Below are 23,385 nucleotides of genomic sequence, written 5' to 3'. Positions count from 1 at the left end.
CTTCCTTCCTGCCTTCACCACTGGAGCAATCTTACAATATGTTTAGCATTTTTTAATGCAGGTAGATCAGTTTGACCTGGTCATTTTGAAAGTAGCTCGCAAGCCAAAAAAGTGTGGGCACCCCTGGTCTAGGCCTATAGCAGCATAACTAAGGGATGGTTCAGGACTCACCTGAGTGGAGTGGAGGTTGAAATATGACCTATTAATAATTAAAAGATGAAAAAAACACAATCCATCCTTCTGTACGACAACTCAACAGCATCATGAAATTCAACCCTATTAAATTACCATAACGTTGAAACAACACAGCAGAAGCAGAATTACATATTGCATGATTCCTTTTATTTTAAATATATTTGCCAAACTGTTGGTTTCAATGACATCAAGAAGGTCAAGTGATGCAGAAAATCTGTAAACCTTCCTTTACATGTTTGTGTGTGTGTGTGTGTGTGTGTGTGTGTGTGTGTGTGTGTGTGTGTGTGGACCAAGAGGTGAGTCAATCCCTCGTGTGGTCGTCAGGTTACTAAACATCTGCAGACTGCTGTTGTGGCCAGAGGAAGAAGGAGGGTTGGGGGGGGGGGTTGAAGAAGAAGTGGTGGTTTGTGGGGAGGAGGAGGAGGAGGGGGGCTGAAGAGGTTGTCATGGTAACCACTCCTCTGCTGCTGGGGGTGATGATGTAACGTTGCCCATTGCTGTGTTTCTGGGCTCTTTTCTTCTTGTCCTCCCCACCTACACACACAGTGCATGTATGTGACATGAAGTGTGTGTAGAGGAGACAACAAAGGAAGTCCAATGATTGTACATTACCCAACATTGACAATGAGATAAGAGAGCAGTCCCTCTGAGATACTTTCATAACAACCTGCTGCACTCTAATCTCTATTTAAAAAAGGATTATTCTTCTTGTTTTTCTATTCTTTCAAGACCACTGATGCTTATAATTTCAAAAGAATCCAGCGCACTTCAGATAAAACAGCTCTCTCTTCCTCTCTCTATCTTTCTGTCCCCCTCGTAATCGCTTCTCCCTGCTGCACTTCACATCATCAAAGCCGTGTGTGTGAGTGTGCACGCTCCGTGCATCATTAGAAGACAAAAGGCAGAAAGCCTTGGCAGGGGAGTAAAAAGGCTTCTACAGTGAAACCATCAGATAGCAGCTGCAGAGGACGATTCCTGCCACATGAGGGCGTCAATCAGCCGCTGAGCTTGGAGGTAAAAGGACAAAGGCACCACACAGATTAAATTCTCAGGTTATAGAAGTGTATCACAGATAAAATATACATGGGTTGTCAGTCAAAAACAAGCTGTGCAGAGCTTTTATATTTTAAGATTTACAACATGAAACATGGAACTACAAGACTTTTAAGAAAATATAAAAGATAATAATTCTGTTTGACATTATGGCCCAAACGACAAACAACAGCCCCGACAGAACATCTACATAACAGCACCGGTGACATTTGATTTGACTTATTTTCTTCACATAAAACAATAATTTTAAACATCTCGATGTCAGCGGTATAATTTTCTGATCCCAGCCCCCTTCAGTCAGTCCCAGAGAGTGCACACAAACACTCAGACGTTGATCCAGAACCAGCAGTTTGTGATCGTCTTCATCTGTGCCGTTACATAGCATAAAGAGAGGCTGAGGTGTCAGTTCAGGCTGCAGCTTCACATCTCTGGCTAAAGAGCACCTCCACCACCTTCGGGTCGGCCAGGGTCGAAAGGTCACCCAGGTCCTTCTCATTGCGGGCGATCTGCCGGAGGATTCGCCTCATGATCTTCCCTGAATGGATCAGAGGAGACAGATGTTACTGAGTAGGCGAGTAGAGCAGGAGGATGTTGGTTTACAGGAGGCATAAACAGGAGGACCTGTTACCTGAGCGAGTTTTCGGGAGCGCTGGAGCATTTTGAATGAAGTCTGGCGTGGCGATTGGTCCAATTTTCTCTCTCACTGAGAAAAAGGATACGGAGAAGAAATCTGAATAAAGCTTGTTTGGACTGATATTAACGTCTTTTGCCTTCTATTTTTTACATTTTACATTTACATTCAACTAAAAAGCCAAAACCTGATTGCTTTCATTCAGGGTGTTAGTATGGGCATGCCAGATGTTTTTAATCATTTTTTTTCATAATCAATTGCATAATCAACTAATGTTTTTGGCATAAAGGACCAATTATCTAATAACAGTGTGACATTAACGTTAATCTAAACCCCCTGTGTGAGAGCCTCACCCAGTCTCTTGAGCTCCTCCACCAACGTGTGGTTAAACTCTCTGCTGTTTTTGAGGGTGACGAAGCAGTAGAGGCACTCGCCCTTCACCTTGTGAGGCCGACTCACCACCGCGGCCTCCGCCACGGCCGGGTGCTCCGTCAGAGCCGCCTCCACCTCCGCTGTGCTCATCAGGTGGCCTAAAAGACAGAATATTAACTCTGTTTTGAAGAAGCAGCTGTGCTATCAGACAGTAACACCTCGCAGTACAGTACCTGACACATTCAGCATGTCGTCTATCCGTCCTGTGATCCAGTAATAGCCGTCTTTATCCCGTCTGCAGCCTTATGGAGGAGAAAACAAGTTGCATGACTACCAAAAGAGTTTTTACAGCATCTCTTTTTTGATGTTTCAGGGAGAAATTTATTGGTGTATTTCTGGTGTTTATTCTTTTGCTTAATCCAGAGTGATGTACAATCGTTGGCAGAAAGGTGATTTTTGTGATTCTTATTGCTAAGACAGTAGATGCAATATAATTTTTTTTGTGACTTACCATCACCGGTTACATAGAAACCAGGGAATTTCTTGAAGTAGGTGTTCTCGAAGCGTTCATGGTTTCTGTACACAGTGCGCATTATTCCAGGCCAGGGCCTCCTGAATACCTGCACATACAAAATAACTGCCATTAATAAATGTAATGATAAACTTTATTTATACAGCAACTTTCAAGTTCAAAGCTTTACTTTTGATTGTATTATGATTTTGAACAATTTAGAGCTATAATTAAATCTAATCAGGTAAATTCAGATAGAGACACTTCAACAAAATAACATTCAAGAGTGAAATAAGTAGTAAAATCCCATCTATAATTAGTTTGTAGGATTTAGTGTCCTCTTTAGTGGCATCTAGCGGTATAGTAAGAGAAACTATGCAAAAAAAAACACAAAAGGCCCTATCTACAGCCAGTGTTTGGTTTGTCCGTTCTGGGCTACTGTAGAAAACATGGCGGTTCAACATGGTTGCCTCCGTAGATAATTGTAGATAAAAACGGCTCATTTTAAAGTAACGAAAACACAACGATTCTCATTTTCAGGGGATTATACACCAATGAAAACATACCTATGAGTATTATATTCCATTTCTGACAATAAATCCTTCTAAATGTTACACACATCCAGTTTTAGACTGAATATAAAACAATTAATTTTAAGGTAAAAACTGAAAATCCACTAATGAAAGTCTAATGCCAGCGAGTAGGAGAAACAAGAATAAAATAGAAAAGAAGCTCAGCTATATTCCGGCAAAAGAAACTAATGGTTGACTAACCAATAAATATTAAAACCTAGAATTTAGTTCTCCATAAAGCTTATAGCCTTGGATTGGTTTTCAGATTATTTTTCTTTCTTCACTGTGCTTGTATCTGTAGGTCAGGGTGGCGAGCTGCTGCAAACAATTGCGCCTACGGGGATGAATAAAGTCATACAGAATTGAATTGAAACTCACCAGATAACCCTCAGCCTCGCCTTCCAGTTCCTCGCCGTGTTCGTTGAGGATTGTGGGCTCTACCCCGAAGAAAGGAAAGGTCTGAAATATGAGGTGTGGATTGAATGTGAGATAACGGCATTCTTTCATTAAACAGCTCCTGTACAGCTACAACGTTTCTTTAACACCTTAAGACTGGATCGTAATCTGCACAAAGAAAAAATGAAAAAGAACTCCTGCATTGGTTAAGTTTAAATTACTGAGGTCCAACATTTCCTCACCAGCATGATCTGTATTGATGAAACTCACTGGAGGAGATATATACGTGTGTGTTTAAGATTTACATAACAATGTCAGTAGGATATGTTGTCACTTACAGCAGAGCCTGGTTTCAGTGGCGTGGCAGCAGGCAGCGGAGTCAAAACATGACCTCCCTGTAGAGAAATATGATGTTTAAAGGCATATGAAAGTCATCCTATAGGGTTTATTATGTATTTGTCTTGTATTGAACTTTATGAATTTAGTTTGTTTGTCTAAATGTTATTATTTCTGTTATTATTTTCTATTTTTACTGGGAGAAATTACTACTTTGATCAATCACTGAATTAAGCAGTTTCACCTTAAAAATCTGTGTTTCTCTGACTTTATTTGGTAGACAAAGGACGTCCCTGAGGGGCTGCGAGCCAAGCTGCTGCTACCGCTAGCTCAGCTTGTTTCTCCAATAACTTAAGATCCAGATGTCCGATGACTAAAAACCTTCATCCAGCTAAAATATACAGATAAAAACGACCAAGATCTGAAAAGTGAATGGTAAAAATGTGGCTTCAAACTGGATATAAAGTCAATTTATGACTTTATCTGGCAAACAACCACATTGCTGATGCATGTGCAAAGGGGATATGACGCCATTGACCCCATTACCTGACTAGAAAAACAGATTTCTCTGGGTTTGGCTTTGTTGGAAACATTTTGGATAATGTAAGAAGTGAAACTTATTCAAACCTTCCACACAGGATCCTAAAATATAACCTAATACCAGCTGAGATGTGTGTTAATTGCCCGCACTTACGGTCTCTGTCTGCCAAAAAGTGTCGACCACGGGACATCTGCCCTGACCGACGGCCTCGTGGTACCACTGCCACGCCTCCGGGTTGATCGGCTCACCAACAGTACCCAGAATCCTCAGGCTGGAGAGGTCATACCTGGCAGAGACAAGTGAGAAAATGTCCCTCAGATATCTTTATCATTACATGGTGCTGATCACTGCTGTAGCCGTTTTTTTATGCCTCTGTGTCTCTATTTGTTGTGTGAATTGTTGGTTCTTTTATACGGTATATGTGGTTTTTTTTGTATGCAGGTTGTGGCGTTGTCTGATGAATGTTTCTTGTTCTCAAGTTTTTGGCGAACAATAGATCTGGATCTCAATGAGACTGATCTGAATTGACTGATTGAATAATGTTAAATATGCATTGATGATGCTTAATATATTCCATGAGTTACACTTTTCTTTTCTTAAAGCAATAGTTCAGATATTTTGGCTAATAGTTATTTGCGTCCTTAAGCTTTTGATTAGCTCAGCACCTCTAAAGCTCACAAATTACACCATCTTATATCTCATTTGTTTAATCTGCACAAAAACTGATGTGGAAAAACAACAAGCTGTGGTTTTACAGGTGCATTGTGAGATAGAGAGCTCAGACATCTGGTGGTTCGGGCATCTTCCTTTGGAGGTTTTATGTGCACGTCCAACTGAGAGGAGACTCCGGGGTAGACCTAGAACTTGCTGGAGGGATTATAACTAGCTTGGGAGCTCCTCAGGATCCCCCAAGAGGAGCTCGAGGGTGTTTCTGGGGAGAGAGACGTCTAGAGTGCCCAGATTGACCTGCTGCCACCGCGACCCGACACCAGATAAGTGGACGATAATGGATGGATGGATGTGTGCTGACTCACTGTCAAGATGAGGTTCAGATGGTTTCTGCTTCTTACATTGGGAGTGAGTGTTGACAGAGTAAGAAATTGAGTTTTCCTGGCTTTTAGTGACACAATTCACACAGTATCGCTCCCGTCATTATTAATACAGTTTGTTTTTTCTTCACCTCACCACTGAGGAGTCTGTTATGTAAGAAATGAGAACTGAGAAGGCGGTCTTTTAAAATTAAAGGTGGAAATTTCCATATGAAAGAGGGGAAACCGTGTTGTAAAAATACACTCGGGCCAACTATCAGGTCACTGCTGCAGCTTCTGAAGAATACGTTTCTGCTGTGAGGACGCAGGCTCTTACTTCTGCAGCGGTTCCCGTCCGTACTTCATCAGCAGGCGGATGGCTGTAGGAGCTGTGTAGAACTTGGTCACTTTGTACTTCTCAATAATCTCCCAGAAGCGGCCGACGTGAGGGTGGACTGGAATACCTTCAAACTGGAGGAAACATATAAACACACACACACCTCTATGAAGGAAAACACTATCGGGCTCCTGTTAGGTGCTAAAATCTGTCTTCTAATGGCACTATACTGATTGTTAATGAAAAAGTCTCTTTCAGACTCACCAGGACACTTGTGGCGCCATTTGCAAGGGGGCCGTAGGTGATGTAGGAGTGGCCGGTGATCCAGCCGATGTCTGCGGTGCACCAGTAGACGTCGTCATGGTGATGATCAAAAACGTACTTGAAGGTGAGCGACGTGTAGAGCAGATACCCGGCAACGGTGTGGAGAACACCCTGTACCGTACACGAGGACAGAAGCATGAATGAGGAGATAATTGGTGAACACAAAGACAGCAGACAGGCAAAAATAAGGGATGGGGCCTCCCGATGCTGACAGAGGAGACATGTATGCAGGCGGGTGTGTGTGTGTGTGTGTGTGTGTGTGTGTGTGTGTGTGTGTGTGTGTGTGTGTGTGTGTGTGTGTGTGTGAGACGAAGACAGAGATGATTTCATGCCGTCTGACGCTTTGAACCCTGTGTTTTGAGTAATAATAACATATACTGCACACAAAATACAACTCTATGTATTTTGTGTGCTGTCGAGGAGTGATTGGTGTTTCATGTGTCGAACGCAACAAATTTCCACTAGTGCTAAAAGATGGAGGGAATTCAGATAGAAGAATTTATGTTCTTTTTAATTTTTAATTACAACCCCCCCACATAAACAAAACAAAAAAAACAATGTTGGAGCAAATGATTATAGTGGCATCTAGGAGTGTAGTTGCAGATCTCAACTATGTCACTTCACCCTCACTATTCAAGCGTGAAGGAGAAACTATGGTGGCGAACACCCATATCTAGAGCCAGTGTTTGGTTTGTTGGTTACAGGCTACTTTTGAATTATGGCAGTTTAACATGGGGGACTCCATGGAAGTCAACCCGTGGCGTCTGTAGATATTCTAAGGTAACAAAAACATGGATGTGGATTTTGTTCATTGTAAAAGAAACTGAAAATTGTGGCTCTTTTAACTTTAAGGTGTCATTATTTCACGACAGAGATAGCAGATTACGTAAAAACCAAACACACTATACCTTTACAGGCTTATCAGGACTTAAAAGATGCCGTTTCACAGAGAAAATTAAAATTTCCTCTCCTACTCTGTATGTTTCTGCTAATAAAACTGGTTTCTGTGTGTCTTACCTTGGGTTTGCCGGTGGAGCCACTGGTGTAGAGGATAAACAGAGGATCCTCAGCGTCCAGCCACTCAGGTTCACACTCTTCAGGAGAGTCTGTCATCGCCTCGTCCCACCACACATCGCACTCTGAGTCCCAGGGGATCTGAACACACCAGAACAAGGGGGAACAAATGAAACACATAAAAAAACCCTCATTACAGCTACTCGCATTGTGGACCACAACACCATGTCAATGTTACTGCGGCCCTTGGAGACATATTCTGAATCCTAAATTGGAAGAGAACATGTCTGTTGCTGATATTCTATTGTCGTTTAGCCTGGAGTGAAAAATCATACGATCCTCTGTGGAAAGTGCTGTAGCACAGAACCATGGGGCTTTTTTTTAATGACACAATTGCTTTAAAGTTCACTTGAAGTCTTTGCCATTTGTGTCAGCGCAGTGCCACTTTTGGAGTCTTTTCTTTGGAGACTAACTATTTCTGTCCGTCCGACCGCAGGAGTGGACTTGGACCATGTGCACCTTTCAGTGTGGGGCCCTGAGAGGCTCTAACATTGCCTCATATTCGAGAAATAGTTTTGTCAAACTATTTATACAGCCAACAGTGATGGTAATGATGGGCCCTATCTTCTCATAGTTAGAGATACAAGGTATGGCAGTGATTATTAAAGTGTATAACATGAATCAATGTACGGTAGCAGCCCTAAAAAAAGTGCCAAATCTGACTTCTTACCTCTAGTATTGCAGCAGCTACTGATTCTCTTTAATAAATAGATTTCTACACACATTAAAGAATGATACATTTAAACAAAGATTTATTTTATATATCTTTTTTTGTGTGTATATTCTATTTTCCTTGCTCTTATGTGAAACCAAATTATCTAAAAAATCCTTTTCATGAGCTAAGAAAAAAAAAAAAGCCCAGAGAAGACTTAAAGTAAAAATCACTAAATTTGGACATTTAGAGACATTTTATCTTCCCATAAAGTGACACTCGAGCTGAGGATTAGAGCTCTGTATCTGTGCATTGTGTCACTCTGTAGGGAGTTTTTACATCTTTATCTCAGGCTACAATACTTGTCCCAGATACTGTCACACATTTTGTCATAATTTATCTTGAAGAACATAGCCATAAACTAAAATGTTAACTTTGAAAACATATCATACCTGTAGTTTATTGCACGCAGCTCCGCTTTTTGTCCTCAGTGCGTGGTGCTTGATGACGAGGCATTTAGTCACACTCGATGACGCTCTGTGAGGAAATGAAAAAATAGGTGTGAGATCCAGTATAAGTGCCATATGACACTTTCTGTGTCCCATCTCATATTTTCTTCATATTTTTTAACTGCACTTGTCAATGTTATACAACACTTTCTATCTTCTGATCCTTGAAAAATCCCTCATAAAACGGACAGATGTAGCAGAAGTGCAATATAGAGAAAAATAATGATATTATAATAAGTACATAATATAATATCATGTTAAGAGTTATGGTTTAAAAATGGTTTTGGGTTAAATTGCTGCAAACCTTCTGTTTTGTGTGGGATATGGGAGATTTTGAGTCAAAGAATTCTAGTTTTTGCTTTGCCACATGAGGCGTATATAATATCCCTATACATATTATTTTGAAATGATACCCCTGAATGCATCTGCACCCCCCAAGATAATCGTTCCCAGCACACTGTGTTTCGTGTTGCCACGGGGGACGAGCAGCTTGGGCTTCCCTGATGAATCTGAGCGCCCCATGTTGCCCGGCAACCCTGTAATGTGGAAACCAGGCGAGTGTGTATCCTCAACATCCCTGATAACAGCTGACAGTGCTTTGCTGTGTGTGTGTGTGTGTGTGTGTGTGTGTCCAGTAACGCATATGTCAAGGGTTGAGTCCCATTACCAGCAGCCAGTGTAAATAAAGGCGGTTGCTGAGAACCAAGAAACTGTCGGCCTTGTCAGCAGAACTTACTTTTCCCTGCACTTCTCCAGAGCCTCGTCTGCAATCTGTTTCAGGTTGATCAGCTTCTCTCCTCTATAAACACCATCTGTATGTTACAAAGAGGATGGAGGGAGGGAGAGAGAGAGAGAGTGAGGGATGGGAAGACAGAGAGACAGATGATGAAGTGTATAAACCAGAAGGTATTTAAGCTCTGAGTCACTTTACAACTTGAAAACCGTCTTTACAGCCCCTGAACACCAGAACACATCACCCCCTGGTGCTGCTGCGGCCTACCTGCTGTCACCAAAACGTTGCTCTGGGCGTCCATAATCCTCTCACACAGGGACTCAGAGGAGAAACCTGCAAACTGAACATGAGAAAGACAAGACACAAAGTGGAGGAGAAGCTGAATGAGAGAGATGTTGTAGCTCTTATGACCTTTAAAGGGTAAATATAGTTTATTATAACTTGTAACTTAGTTAAGCTGAAATCTGGGAACACAGCAAGATGGGCGACACAGAGCAAAACCCAACAGGCCAAGAATTATGATGGGTTATAAATAGTTCAGCCAAATTAGCTGAACCTCTTTATGTGGAGGTAAAAGTGAGTGCAACCAGATTGTTGGTAATACTCCCTGATTACACAAGAAACCTGCAGGCACGAAACAACAGTAGAAATGTTTTGATATATTTGATCGATTAACCAATTTATTTTCTCAAAAATGAAGCAAACAAGTTTTCTAAAAAAAACCTCTTTGATCCTTCGACAGCTCATTTTTCATGTCAGACTCAATTTTAGCAACGTCATCTCTGCAAACAACCTTGTCAGTGCACTGTTGTATTATTAGCAGCAGGAATGATGCTACAAAAAAAGAACCCCAAGTTTTATAAACTGGAATTGTACTAGAACCAGTTATATTGTGTTAACAACAGACCACGGACCAAAAATATGCAAACCCAATAAATGCGGTCTAAACACCAGTATAGAGTAAAAGTACGTACACGTCCTCCAAAATCCCAAATCCCAAATCCCAAATCAAGCTGTAGTGTCTCAGATATGACTTTAAAGCCAGACTACATAACTCTTGTAAGAAGTGACACATTTTTCATCTCACAAATGAAAAGTTGACTTCATAAACAATAAATCGCAGCCTTGCTCAGTCCAATACACTCCGTGGTTTTCGTGCTACTTGCTCTGGTAGATATCGCTGTGTTACTTACATTACTAACTCAGTTCACTGACTTTATTACTCTTCTCTACTTGTGCTACTGTCACACTGTGTTTTAGCTTTAATCATTATTCCTTAATTGTAGCTTGTGGCCACAATGGCTGCAGTTCAGCCAAAGTTTACATAGTTTCGCTTTAAAGTGCAAACAGACGGTCTGATGCATGCTGTTCCTTCTCATCACCAAGTATAGAAAAGTCACCTTGTTCAATGCTACATAATGAACCAGACATTTATAATGAATCTTTTATATGATTGTCATTTGCTGTGTCCCCTTGCCAGACGCTTGTCTCCTGGCGAAGGTTAATAGTTCACAGAGTATAACGTTTCAGTGTTGATGACAGCATTATGAATCAGGTCACTGACGAATCTGGACTCAGCAAAATGTCACTGCATGAGTGGCATTGGCTGTCCTGCCTGGCTCCATCTATGATTTAATTTTCATGCCAAGCTAATTTATGATTAATATTAACAGTCACATGAGAATCCAAGAGGCTGTCGCTCTACCCGAGATCCTACTGTTGCTAAGTAATGTTCAAAATATGATAAAATCTCAGAGTTGGAACATTTACAACAGTGACCATGCACAGACAAGGTCACTCACTCTTAAGTCTGCCAAAAATAGGCCTCGCAAGTCATAAAAGAAACCCACCTTGGAGCAGCCTGGAGTTATTTTTAACAGGGATACTAACCTTCGCACAGATGGGGAAGGTTGAAAAGCGAAAATAGTGTTGGCTCGCTTGCCAAACTGCACTGACTCTGAAGCCTTCCCAAGCTGGATACAGCCAGTAAAAGTCTGACCCATATATTGAGTGCAGGTGCTGCCAATGCCGTGTTCACACAGAGAACAGCTGATAACTACAGGAGCAGAGCAGTTTGGACTAACAGAAGCAAGAGCTCAGGTTCAGCTGATGTTTTCTCCTTGAATTGGGGCCAAAGCAGTAAACACTACCTAACCTGAACTATCTGCAAGAATTCTCACAGATGACAACAAGTGTCAGAAAGTTAAGAAATCAAATCTTGTATGATTTAATTAACATGCTGACATTAAATTATGGTACATGCAGCAAACTCCCACTCATCTGCTTCTGCAAAATGGTGCAAAACAAACATTATCTGCTTACCACAATGGAGTGAACAGCTCCTATCCTTGCACAGGCCAACATAATGTAGACCAGCTCTGGGATCATGGGAAGGTAGATAGACACCCTGTCTCCCTTCTTTACACCTAGAACACGGAAACAACCAGACTTTAAGTTTTCATCTGTTTGACAACTCAAACCAACATCAGCATTGTAGCTTTAGGAAGAGTTTCAGCATGCTGGCTATAGCACAGATGCTGTACTGCATGTCTGATGTGCAACAACTTCACTGATCAATTGTTGATCTTGAAGAAAGCCGGAGGACAAAAACATCATCAACTAAATAAAAGAGAAATGCATATGGAGCCAGAGTGTGCAGCACTTTTTTCCCACTCTCAAACTGGGCATAGAGCCACATCTGGTGAGTTGGCATGCTGGTTATGGGCCAAATGACAATGCCAATATTTGTCCCTGTAATTTCACAATGATTTTAGATCATAGTTTTGTACCTATAAACTTGTATACTTGAGGTATAGACTACCGCTGACATTGAAATAAAACTGCTGTGATAATGGAGTTTTAAGCTTTTGATGGTTCAACATTATGTCCTTTGCCCCTCATGAATCCATGATTTTGGCATGTGTTCGCTTTGTTCTTGTTTTACTCAAACTGTTGCTACAGGTAATTTCTAAGGAATAAGTCATCTCTATTTTTAGCTGCTACTCAATTAATATTGTTAAGATGTTAGATTTCAATTTCTCACCCATTTTCTTGAGGACATTAGCACAGCGGCAGACTTGGCTCAGCAGCTGGCGGTAGGTGATGACCGTGTGGTGGTCAGGTGAGTTCCCCTCCCTGAGAAGACGACATACAAGAGGAAAAACACAACTCAAATCAGCTACTGTAAAGCTCAGATTGTATGAAGCTCTGTGTGTTTGTGTTGGTTACATAGAGTTAAGCAGGGGTTTGGCTTTAAAAAAAAAAAAACATACTTTCATTAAGGACGTAGAAACCCTTCAGATACACTATTTGAGTCCCTGTGAGTTCTGTGAGTTCACAGGGGAGATAACCTGTTCCAGTTGTTGCTGGGTCTATATTGGGTTTGGATGTTTGTCAGGACGGTTATTTAGAAGACTATGTTTCAGCACACAGCATGGTAGCAGGCCTTTGGTACAGGACAGAAGCCAAAACACTGCAACAACCATTAAACCTTATCGTCAGGCTGATGATAGTGAAATAAATGATTATACTGATAAAACTCAGCAAACTCTTAACTGCAACCACTATTGATAAAGTGACCTGAAGTACATTCACGATATGATAATAGTGCTAAAAAACTATTCTGGATAATGTCGGACCATCTCAGCGTGTGAAAAAGCCCACGTATTTGATTGTCTTTTACCCATAAATTGCGTCTATTGGATAATAGTAAACCCAATCAAATGTGGAGTTCCACAGGGCTAAATCCTGGGAGCTCTTTAATTCAACTGCTGAATGCTTCTGTCAGCTCAGAATGTGGATTCAGCAAAGAAAGGAATGGATGTTTATTTAAATAAAGGAAGAAGCTAGATTTTATTTTTGGTATAACAGTGATTGAAAAATCGTTTTTGTCTGCAGCTGAAAACCTGAAAAAGTGAGAAATGTACAGCGAAGTAGCCTATAACCACCTGCATGAATCAGGGAATTCAGGTACAAACAAAATGTAGGAAAAAGTAATCCACGTCTTTATCTCTGGTAGGCTGGACTGCTGTAATAGGATTTTCTCAGGTCTTTCTAAAAAAGCTCTTTGACAGCTGCCACTCATTCAGAATGCTGCGGCTTAAAATCTATAGAACAAGAAAGTTGAGCAAATTACTCCATTTGTCAAATCTCTGCACCGTCTGTCAAATACATTCAAACTAATACAACTCACCAAATGATTTATGAGCAAAATGCTTCTGCTACAGTCTCAACCCATCAGTCCACTGAGGTCGTCTGCCATGAAATCCAAACACGGTGAAGCTGCTTTTAGCTGCTGTGCTTCAGATATCTTGAACGAATTCCAGACTATCTCAGACTGCACTTAATATTTCTAGATCAAAGCTGGGAATGTATTGAATGTTCAACATTGCCTTTGGACTTTGTGCAGGTTTTGTACATGCACCAGAAATCTTATTTTATTTATTGTGCTTTTCTCATTTTCCTCACTTTGTTTTTCTTTTAGTCTGCGTTTATAGTCTTTTAAGTCATTTACTCTACTGTTTTAGTCTCAGTGTCTTACATAATGCACTCGCCCTCTGTATACATTCATGGGTCCATACAAACAGTTTCCTTTTCTTTAAAAGGGAAATATAGAAAATGACACTAAGACAAACGTAACACTGAGATATCTTGTTTTGTCTGCAACTTAACAGTAAACAGTTAACAGTTACAATAACAACAGTTATAGTAGTGAATGCATATGGACTGTTGCTAATACCTTTAACAATTTAAAAGGGATAATGGAGCTAAATGATAAATGGACTCTTAAGACTCAGATTGTTCCTGAATATTCAATATTTTGATGGAGGATGTTTATCTCTTTATTACACAGAATATGTTACTGAGCATGAAGCTACAACCATTTCTGACATTTCTTACTTGAAAGAATTTCCCCAGTGGGGATTATTAAAGTATATATTCTTCTTCTTCTAAAGGCTTTAGGAAAGATAAAAACAGTTTTTGTTCAAAGAGTGACACTTTAGCCACGGGACACCTGTCATCACAGAGAATTGAGACAATCTCAAACCAAAAGCACGTTTCTCTCTCTCAAATCAAAGTTGTCTAGAGAGACATTATGGAAGGGATTACTTTTAATGCCTCTTATTGGTTTGATTTGATAATTTAATTTAATTCCTTAAACACTGTGCTTTAGTCATACCTGGTATCTAACTGCCTGACTTTTAAATACTCTTTGCATATTGTATAACGTGTCCTACTATTTGAAATGCTGTTTGGACAAGGCGTGAGCGAAAGTCATATAATCTTGGCAGGTCATAACAAAGCATCTGAGTACCGATAACTTGAATATAAACCTGGTAATAACACAGCTGGCAGACTAGATCCTCGTCACATGGTGTGCTGGAACTGGCGTGGCAAACACAGATATATTACACAAGTACTTTGATGTAATGCAAACAATGTTAAGACACTTGTGTTGATGATGGCTGGTCACCACTGTGCCCAGTTCCATTGAACCCTTATTACTGCTGAGCTTATACCCTTATTTCTTGTTTGCTGTGCTTCGTCGATGACAGAGCAAATACGTGCCATAATGCAAAGTGAAAACAACATTAAGTAGAGCCTTTATGGTGACTTGTGGAGGGAATGGGGCTTTACTGTAAACAGTAACTGAAAGTTAAAAAGTAATTTGAGGAGTTTAGTGGAAGTCAGAAACTTCTGAAAGAGTTCAGTGAGAAAATATAGCCTGTGAAAAGAAACCATTAGGCTCTTATTAGAAGATTCTGGCAAGATTTAAGCAGAAGTAGGCTTTTGTACTGTAATAAAAACACCAAAAACCTCTCTCTTTTTTATATATTGTGCACAAATTTGATCAATTCTGGGAAGATTTTGCAACAGATGATGTTAAATGTTGATTGAGTTGAAACACTGAAGCACTGACACTGTGTCGTGCGAGCGGAGGTTTGCTTTGCGTGCACAGGGGTCAGCACAGGGGGCACAACAGTTGCTACTGACTGGAATACCTGACATAACGCCAGGCGGTATTTCCCATCAAAGCCATCATTCATTCCTGACAGACGACGTTGCTTACCAGTAATAGGCAACTTTTTCACCGAGATTCCTCTCCTTCACCAGCCTGTCCAGGACATTATAGCACATGTTGGTTTTGGCCCCTTCCATGCATTTGACATAGACGTTCCCTTTTGTCACGTCAAAGTTGTACTGCATCATTGGTCCTGTTGCAGGCTTCTTCCAAAAGAACTCATCAGCAGTCTCTTTCCAGAAAGCTGAAACAGAGTCATGTGTCAAGTGTTACAGGCTGCAGACAGAGCAGATAAACACAGAGAGATACTGTATACAGACGGGCTCAGAGGGAGGTGAAATGCAAGGAAACACTGCAAGCACTGCACTAAAAATACAGACGTCGTTTGACCTACCTTCTGGATTCTCAAGAGATTTCCTGTACAGTGCCAGATAGGAGTTAAAATCAGGCACGTGAGCATCCCTCTTCATGTCATCAGGAGGGTAGTACATTTTGTCCTGGCTTTCAGGCACAACCATTGTGGAAGGACAGATGTCGACGGGGCCTATATCATCTGAGTCAGAATATGGGTTAATCTGGAGTCACTGCTGATCTGTCTGGATCCTCCTGGGTAAAGTAAGAACACTACAAGGCCTCCTGGACTGAAGCAACACAATTCAGCATGCATAAGACCCACCTCTAATCCCTGAGCTGCAGGCTCTCTCCAAGTCTGCTTAGGGCCAGGGCAGCCAATCGGCTTACATGGTGCAGCACTCCCACTTTTTCATTGGACAAGCCCTCCCTGGCCTGTCATGGCATTATTTTTCTAAGCAAGTAGGTGGAGGAGGAGGAGATGTGCAGCCTGATGAATGCTTGGGATTCAGGCAGGCAGTGGGAGGTTTTATTTGGCAGGGAGGGTGATGGTTGCTCGGAAAGAGAGGGAGAGAGAGAGGGAGAGAGAGAGAGAGAGAGAGAGAGAGAGAGAGAGAGAGAGAAAAGGAAATGAGATTTAGTTTACTGATACCAAGTAAACAAAATATTTGATCTTTAAGGCATTGTCACTGCATGCTCTTACAATAATAAAATGCTCTTTAGGCCACATGTAACCCTTGCACTTGTCTTACATTTTAATATCTTTTTACCTTTTTTGGGAGGGTCAGATTTTGGTTTTATCAGATTGTTTCACCAATACAAAAAAAGCTTGACAGAAATAACAAAAAAAATCAATTTCAAAACAAAAACTAGACAAAAACTAACACATTTAATGCTTAAATCTTTGAAAACTGCAACTTATCTATATTCTGCTAACTGCAATACTAATTCTAAACTTTCTATTTGTTTATGTTAATTAACATATCGTTTTTATCCCTCACAATTTAGATTTTTACCCTTGCTTTGCTGACAAGCACTTGTTGTTTTTGAAAGTGTCACATAAAAACAAAAACCCTATTTAAATCATTATTACATTTCATACATGTGTCATAATGTGTCACTGAAGTAGTTTCTCCTTTATGATTTGTAATATGTGTCGCAAGTAAACGCTGGTAAACACGCAACCATTCAGGTTACGTAACAAAGCTCAGAGGAAATATCCAAATGGCTGTCGGCATCAAGTTCTCGCTCAAGTTTCAATCTGGGATCGATTACGTTGCCGACGTAACGTCTCACGTCAGACGCTGCTAATCGAGCCGGAGCGTGTTGTGTCGATGTCGCCCGCTGCTGTCCCGTCCATTTGCTAACGCACCGGGACCAAACTTCAAGCCCCTCAAACATGTTTCTGTCCGCCGCTGTTCGCTCTGCAGTGTCGCAGACGGTAAGATTGTGGTGTTCTGTATGATTCTGGGTCATAATCTAAATGCCCCCGTCGATGAATTTGGGGGTAGAAGTTGCTGTGACTCGTCACAAGGGCAAACAGCGGAGGCCGCTGAGCTAACGGTGCTAGCTGTGTTAGCTCTCCGCTGTCAAACGTTTACAAGGTGATGTCATTAAATAAACCGTGTAAAGGATAAAGAAATCCAATAAATTAAATATTAGAATTAACTTTTAGTGTGTTGTGCTTTTAAATATGGCATTTATTATCACTTTGAATTTAAATAGAGCCACTTTATGTTGTAGTTGCACAACACGATGAAGCATTGGTGTTTGACTCACAGCCAGCAGTCACAAAGCCTTAAATAACGTTTTTATTATCCAGTATTTCTTGTAATGAGTGTTATATAAAGATATGTCTAATAACTACTAATCTACAACCTGTATTTCTACCCCTGAAGGGTGTAAATGTAGAAGAAAACTGACATATTTTGTGGGATTGTTTGGATCATTTCTTCATTTAAAGACTAAAACAAACCTGCTCAAGCTCTGTGAGGGTAAATAATGTTGTGATGATTCAAGCAGGCAGTTAAATAGTTAAATACCTGGACCAGAACAGACAGGGATTTAGATTTTAGAGGATGCTGATTGTTCTGTCTCCACATATAAGAATTATTCCTAATTACATAAAATTAAAGACTTATTATCTTTGAGGTAGACTTTGATAACATCGGCAGTTTTTCTGTTTAACCTTTCCCCTTGACGAGTCCGTTAAGATAAAACAATACAATACAAGACACATCCCTCAAAGGCATCTCTCTTTGGAAGGTCAAGTATCAATTCACACACTACCATTTGTTTTATCTGTCTTTTCTTTCTGTATTTTCAGGCCAGGCAGGTCAGGAATCTGCATCGGTCGGTTGCACGCACCGGAGCTGGCGGCATCTTTGTGGTGAGTTACGGTTTCTTTGCCGTAGTTAAGAGATGTGCAGTTGTTGCTGCACCCAGAATCTGTGAGATAAATAGTCCTAAAGTTAATGGGGCTACTGTGTTGGGGGGGCAGTAGCTCAGTGTGTAGGGACTTGGGAACCGGAGGGTCCCACACACCACAAAATATGGAGTGTGGACTGGTAGCTGGAGAGGTGCCAGTTTCACCTCCTGTGCACTGCCGAGGTGCCCTTGAGCAAGGCAACCTAACCCCAAGCCTGCTCATGGGGTGCTGTTAACGTTGCAGACCCATCACTGCACCATCTCTCTCCCTGTTGGCATGTCCACAAGTGCATGAAGTGTGTATTTTAGCCTGTGTGTGTGTGTGTGTGTGTGTGTGTGTGTGTATAAAAGAGTGAAAAGAACAATTTCCCCTAGGGAATTAATAAAGTATATCTTCTTCTTATTGTATCTCTTAACTCAGGGACTCCTTTTAAAAAGAAAGCTATAAATTCACTGAGCTACCAATTAGAACAGAAATCACTGAAGGACCACGGACATGGACAATCAGATTTTTCTTTCGGTGCTTAAAACATTCAGAAAGTTATGCAGTATTGTCTCGATTTGTGTCACTGTTAATATTCCTTATTACTGACCTCTAGGGCCTTATATAACTGCAGTCAGCCATGCTGTAATAGAGACCATGTGCACAATAATGTTCACCAGTACTTTGTATTATGTCAAAGTCTCAGTCCATTATTTCTTTAATTTTGTGCCTTACAGTGTTGGGTATAGTCATATACTTTGTTGCAATATATTATGTAATTTAAAAATAAATTAAATACAATGTATGTATAATGTATTTAACTGAGTAAAGAAAACAGAACAACAGGAGGAAATCAAAATCATTTTATTCCACATTTGAGAGACTGAGTCCTCAAGTGTTTACAAAGTACCAACAAATCTGTACCTGTTATTTACAGCTGGTCTTACTATTTGTATTTGTTTCCAAATGAATTAGCCAATAAAAACTTAATGTGATCATTGTTTAATCCAGCAGTGTTTGTGCTTCCACTTTTACTGAAATAATCCCGAAGGTTTTAGTTTTCCAGGAGATCTTAATTTATCTTGGGAGCAGCCTTTAGAGCCTATTAGAGGCATCCTATGCAACAAAAACATCTCAGGTGATATTCTCATGTAATGGAAACATGCCATGGTTTCACTGTCCCTCGACAGTAAAGATGTTTTTGATCTGTGATTTTGAACCACTCCTCTCTGACCAGAAATGTTGTTTTTTTAAACATCTTTCACACCATTAAATTTAAAGTTGTTCGTTTGTTTAATTGGACAAATGATGTTTGTTGCTCACAAGGGGGCAGTGTGTGCAGAAGCAGAAATAATTGTTATCTGTGTTGAGTGTCTTCTATGGTCTGATAGCAGCACCTGTTTCCCCTGTGGGCTTACATGATAGGTTTACTCATATTTTATATTTTGTCAGATATTAGTAGATACTGTTGCTCACATGAAAGTGGAAGCTGATGAGTAAAAAATCCTCCATAATAGCAACTTAACATTGATGGCTTCTGAAAAGGACTTATTTGAATTGGCTGATAAATGTTATTTGAAGTTGATTAAGGATAATTATACCTTTTGGTGTGAACAATGTTAGCTGTCCTTTAACCCTGTGGTTTTCTGTTTTTAGCACAGAGATACTCCTGACAACAACCCTGAGACTCCTTTTGAGTTCACTGAGGTGAACAAAAAGGTAAGATTTGACATCCATGTTGAGCAGTTCCTTTAGGGAATACACTTTTTTTATTATTATTCTCTGAAGCCAGTGACAATATTTGATATCTTTCCATCTGTGGCGGTTTGTGATTTGCATATTACCCCGGGTTCAGTCAGGAAGCAAAACCACTGCGATATGTCAGTTCTCGTGGGAGCAATAGCCTGGCTGTTCTCACATGAGGCGCATTTCTCCGTGCCGGTCAACCAGCTGCAGAGCACGAGCCTCCTGTCTGAAGCCGGCGTCACGGTTACTGATTATTGCATTCCTTTTCAAATCAGCCTCTGTTTCACTAGATTCAGACAATTTATTTTGGGTTTTATAAATCTAGTTTGTTTGTTTAATATTTCCTACTGTGATCAACTGAGAATTATGACCAAGATAAAGTACTAATTATTCTTTTTTTAAACTGTTTATGCACATACCAATAATAATGTTTTCTTGTGAGCATAATTTTAGATTTTCAATTGGTCTAATTGTTGAAGGACAAAAAAAGGAATGCTTCTTATTCTGGGAATCTCCACATTCATGCTAAAATGTCTTTGTTTTCCCCCCCTGTAGAGGATTGAGGCCATCATATCAATGTACCCTGTTGGACACAAGCAAGCAGCCACCATCCCAGTGTTGGATTTAGCCCAGAGGCAACATGGATGGCTCCCTATCTCCGCCATGAACAAGGCACAGTGATTCTTTAATGTTTTACAGCTGTGTGCTTTCTAATCCTGAGGACAATCAGTTGGACAACATTTTTATGAAAAACCATACAACACCATGTCTTCTGAGTCATGTAAGGTTAACCTTAAATTAATGTTTGTAATTGTTTTACTTTCAGGTCGCTGAGGTGCTGGAAATCGCTCCAATGAGAGTGTATGAAGTAGCCACGTTCTATACAATGTTCTTGCGTCAGCCCGTGGGAAAATACTTCATTCAGATCTGCACAACAACACCCTGCATGCTCTGCAACTCAGACAGCATCCTGGAGGCCATCCAAAACAAACTGGGTAGGCGAGCCATTTTTCCATTTTACGGTGGGACACCAATAAAGGGATGAAAACCCAGATGAAAACAATCAATTTTTTATTGTGTATATTTGAGATAAACAGAAATTGGGGACACATGTAAATATACAGATGTCTCTGCAGTTCAAACAACAGTGAGCTGTATCAGCAAACAAGAAAACATAAAAGACTGAACTCAAGCCAGATGACTGCTAACCTTCCCCCCCAGTCTGTGTGGCATTTAAAGCAACCTTCATATTTGTTGCACGATTTGTTATAATTCCCATATAGTGTTACAGCTGTGTAACGTCAGGTGATACCGCTTGAGTTTAAAATATGTGTTGTTTCAGTAACATAATCTGCAGCTTGTCAGAAGAGATTAGCACAATATAAAGCATGTCTTCATGTGTTCTTTCCACAGGTATCAAGGTTGGAGAGACGACTGCAGACAAGATGTTCACGCTAATAGAAGTGGAATGCCTGGGCGCCTGCGTGAATGCTCCAATGGTCCAGATCAATGACAACTATTATGTGAGTGCTCGACGACTCTGTGCAGATGGTTTCCTCACTGAACGTTTTAACTAAATTAACAAAATCAAGTTAAAACCCCGAAATGAGTTTTGCGAAGAATGTCCGTGGAGAATACATCTTTATTTTCAGGAGTGCTGCCATCGCAGGTGTGGTACAGTTTTACACTTAGTTAAGACTTGAGAAATGGAAACCCGTGACAGAAAAATAATCTATCTTAAATTAATAATATGGCTGGAGTAACAACATTGTATCATCCATGACCTCAGTTTGGAAAAATATCAACTTAAACATTATCTGAAACTGATTCTGAACTCAATCGCCATGAGGAATTTAGTTATTGCAAGCTGAGCACAAGTGAATGACCCAATTAAAGTAACTACGACTGGGAAAGGAGGAATCTGCTGAGGTGTGATCATTAGAGGCAGAAAAGGTACAATGTGTTAACACCAAGAGTAAGTTAGTACTTAGCATTTTATGTGAATAATTAGCAGTCAGAAATTCACGCCGTCTTTGGCTGTTAGATTAATTCAGTCATCAATAATATGCGTTTAGTTGTATTCAAGATGGTACAGATTGTAAACAGGTCAGATTCATTCTTTATGCACAGTTAACACAGTTGATTATAAAATACAAAGTAATGCAGTAACTGAGCTCTTTTTTAAGTGCTGTTGGGGAAGACTAGAGATTCATCAGCAGTTGTAAAACACTACATTGTGTGATTCGGTTGTCTGTAAAAAATAATCTTCCATAACTAAACCTGCTTTGGTTGCTTGGGTTTAAAATAAATGGACAGTCTTTCAGCTATTTGTCACAGTTTTAACCTCTCTAGCACTGACTGTGATAAAAAGCATTAACTTTAATGAATCTATGGTAGCATATTAATATTTAGCCCACTGAATCTGATTCAGTTTTGGATTATTCTGCATGTCCTTTTATCCCTGACAATAGTTATTTAGAAATGTTAAGGGTTATTATTTAGTAAATCTGGTAATTTTGATTTCAAGTGTGAAACCTGCTTTCATGTCTGAAAAATTTTTGCTTTTTAGAATTATCTATAATCATTATAAGCTCCTTGCAAACAAGTAGAATTTCAACTATTACCTCCTCCACTCTTCTTAATAATGTAGCACAAAAATGAACATTTCACTGCTTTTTTCCTCTCATTTATTCTCTGTTTGTCTTGTTTCCAGGAGGACCTCTCTCCTAAAGACATTGAGGACATTATTGATGAACTTAAAGCCGGCCGAGTTCCACCACCGGGGCCCAGGTACGTTCAAAATACCATTGTGAATTTGATGTCATAGCTTTCTGTTTGAACAATGAAATTAGTTCGTAGACTTTACTCTAACATTGTATTACAGTGCTTGCACGTTATTATGTTATGCATTTATAGAGAGGCTCCTTTTTCTTTAAACTTACTTGGCAATAAACCTGATTCTTTTTCTGCAGGAACGGGCGTTTTTCATGTGAGCCGGCGGGTGGATTGACTTCTCTGACGGAGCCTCCTAAAGGACCCGGCTTCGGCGTGAGAGCGGACCTGTAGACGGCCGCCCTCAGCCACTATTTTCAAACACAACTTGTCCCTAAAGATGATATATTATGTTAAACTCAAACATATTGTGTAAATAAATTGTTCGTGTACCTCTGCTATAGGTGTCAGTGTGTCAATTACAGGATTCCAACAAAGGAAAAGGTTATATAACTGAAAATAGATTGGTACAGATTATACGTTAATATTTGGCCTGTGCTGCTACTAAAGCTTTATTAGGCACTCTTGACAGTAGAATAAGGCCTGAAACTGTATTTAGAGAGGGACACCACTTTTGTTGTTTAGGCTCTGTACACACCACCATGATGGTTCTGAAATTGAACAAGTATGTGCTCCATGTGCGGATATTCAGGTTTAATTTTGGGGTATTGGATGAATGGTGTAGGAATTACAGACGTATTTGTAGTCCACCTCTTTATCGGGATGAACAGTAATCGGACAGCTGTTCGTAGGACAGGCGACAACTGACGATGGGATAACACATTCAGGCATTAGTTCATGCACAAATCAGCTGATTAAG

At 40.2% G+C, this 23,385-nt stretch overlaps 2 protein-coding genes across 3 annotated transcripts; one reads left to right on the top strand and one right to left on the bottom strand.

The window, feature by feature from the left end:
- Positions 1–320: 320 nt before the first annotated feature.
- acss2l (acyl-CoA synthetase short chain family member 2 like) lies at positions 321–16,226 on the bottom strand. Of its 2 annotated transcripts, XM_051412708.1 has the most exons (19): positions 15,963–16,226; positions 15,681–15,839; positions 15,335–15,530; positions 12,308–12,399; positions 11,587–11,690; positions 9,532–9,604; positions 9,268–9,343; positions 8,475–8,559; positions 7,314–7,451; positions 6,237–6,407; positions 5,973–6,106; positions 4,761–4,893; positions 4,069–4,125; positions 3,713–3,793; positions 2,763–2,871; positions 2,485–2,553; positions 2,233–2,409; positions 1,877–1,951; positions 321–1,783 (listed from the first exon to the last, which is right to left on the bottom strand). In XM_051412708.1, exons 2-19 carry the CDS (start codon positions 15,802–15,804, stop codon positions 1,656–1,658), a joined length of 2,022 nt encoding a protein of 673 aa, XP_051268668.1. In that variant the 5' UTR covers positions 15,805–15,839; positions 15,963–16,226; the 3' UTR covers positions 321–1,655. The 2 variants fall into 2 exon arrangements, with proteins under 2 accessions (XP_051268668.1, XP_051268660.1); XM_051412700.1 differs by lacking the exon at positions 15,963–16,226 and having other exon boundaries at positions 15,681–15,956.
- A 684-nt stretch (positions 16,227–16,910) lies between these two features.
- Positions 16,911–22,964, top strand: ndufv2 (NADH:ubiquinone oxidoreductase core subunit V2). Its single transcript, XM_051412719.1, has 8 exons — positions 16,911–17,078; positions 17,964–18,026; positions 19,704–19,766; positions 20,349–20,465; positions 20,620–20,788; positions 21,207–21,316; positions 22,507–22,583; positions 22,766–22,964. Exons 1-8 carry the CDS (start codon positions 17,037–17,039, stop codon positions 22,857–22,859), a joined length of 735 nt encoding a protein of 244 aa, XP_051268679.1. The 5' UTR covers positions 16,911–17,036; the 3' UTR covers positions 22,860–22,964.
- The last annotated feature ends 421 nt before the right edge of the window (positions 22,965–23,385 follow it).

Source organism: Dicentrarchus labrax, unplaced genomic scaffold (genome assembly GCF_905237075.1).
Source record: "Dicentrarchus labrax unplaced genomic scaffold, dlabrax2021, whole genome shotgun sequence".
Lineage (NCBI taxonomy): Eukaryota > Metazoa > Chordata > Actinopteri > Moronidae > Dicentrarchus > Dicentrarchus labrax.
Note: the sequence above shows the minus strand (reverse complement) of the source record. Positions and strands in the feature narration are given on the sequence as shown.

What these genes read in the sequence shown, in the direction of transcription:
- acss2l (XM_051412708.1), bottom strand. Translation starts at nt 15,804, where the DNA reads ATGGTTGTGCCTGAAAGCCAGGACAAAATGTACTACCCTCCTGATGAC. An exon ending in TAATGTCCTCAAGAAAATGG is followed by an intron (nt 11,691 to 12,307) that starts GTGAGAAATTGA and finishes TCCGTGTTCTAG; the next exon opens with GTGTAAAGAAGGGAGACAGG. An exon ending in GCTCCCGAAAACTCGCTCAG is followed by an intron (nt 1,784 to 1,876) that starts GTAACAGGTCCT and finishes TGATCCATTCAG; the next exon opens with GGAAGATCATGAGGCGAATC.
- ndufv2 (XM_051412719.1), top strand. Translation starts at nt 17,037, where the DNA reads ATGTTTCTGTCCGCCGCTGTTCGCTCTGCAGTGTCGCAGACG. An exon ending in TCACTGAGGTGAACAAAAAG is followed by an intron (nt 19,767 to 20,348) that starts GTAAGATTTGAC and finishes CCCCCCCTGTAG; the next exon opens with AGGATTGAGGCCATCATATC. An exon ending in GTTCCACCACCGGGGCCCAG is followed by an intron (nt 22,584 to 22,765) that starts GTACGTTCAAAA and finishes CTTTTTCTGCAG; the next exon opens with GAACGGGCGTTTTTCATGTG.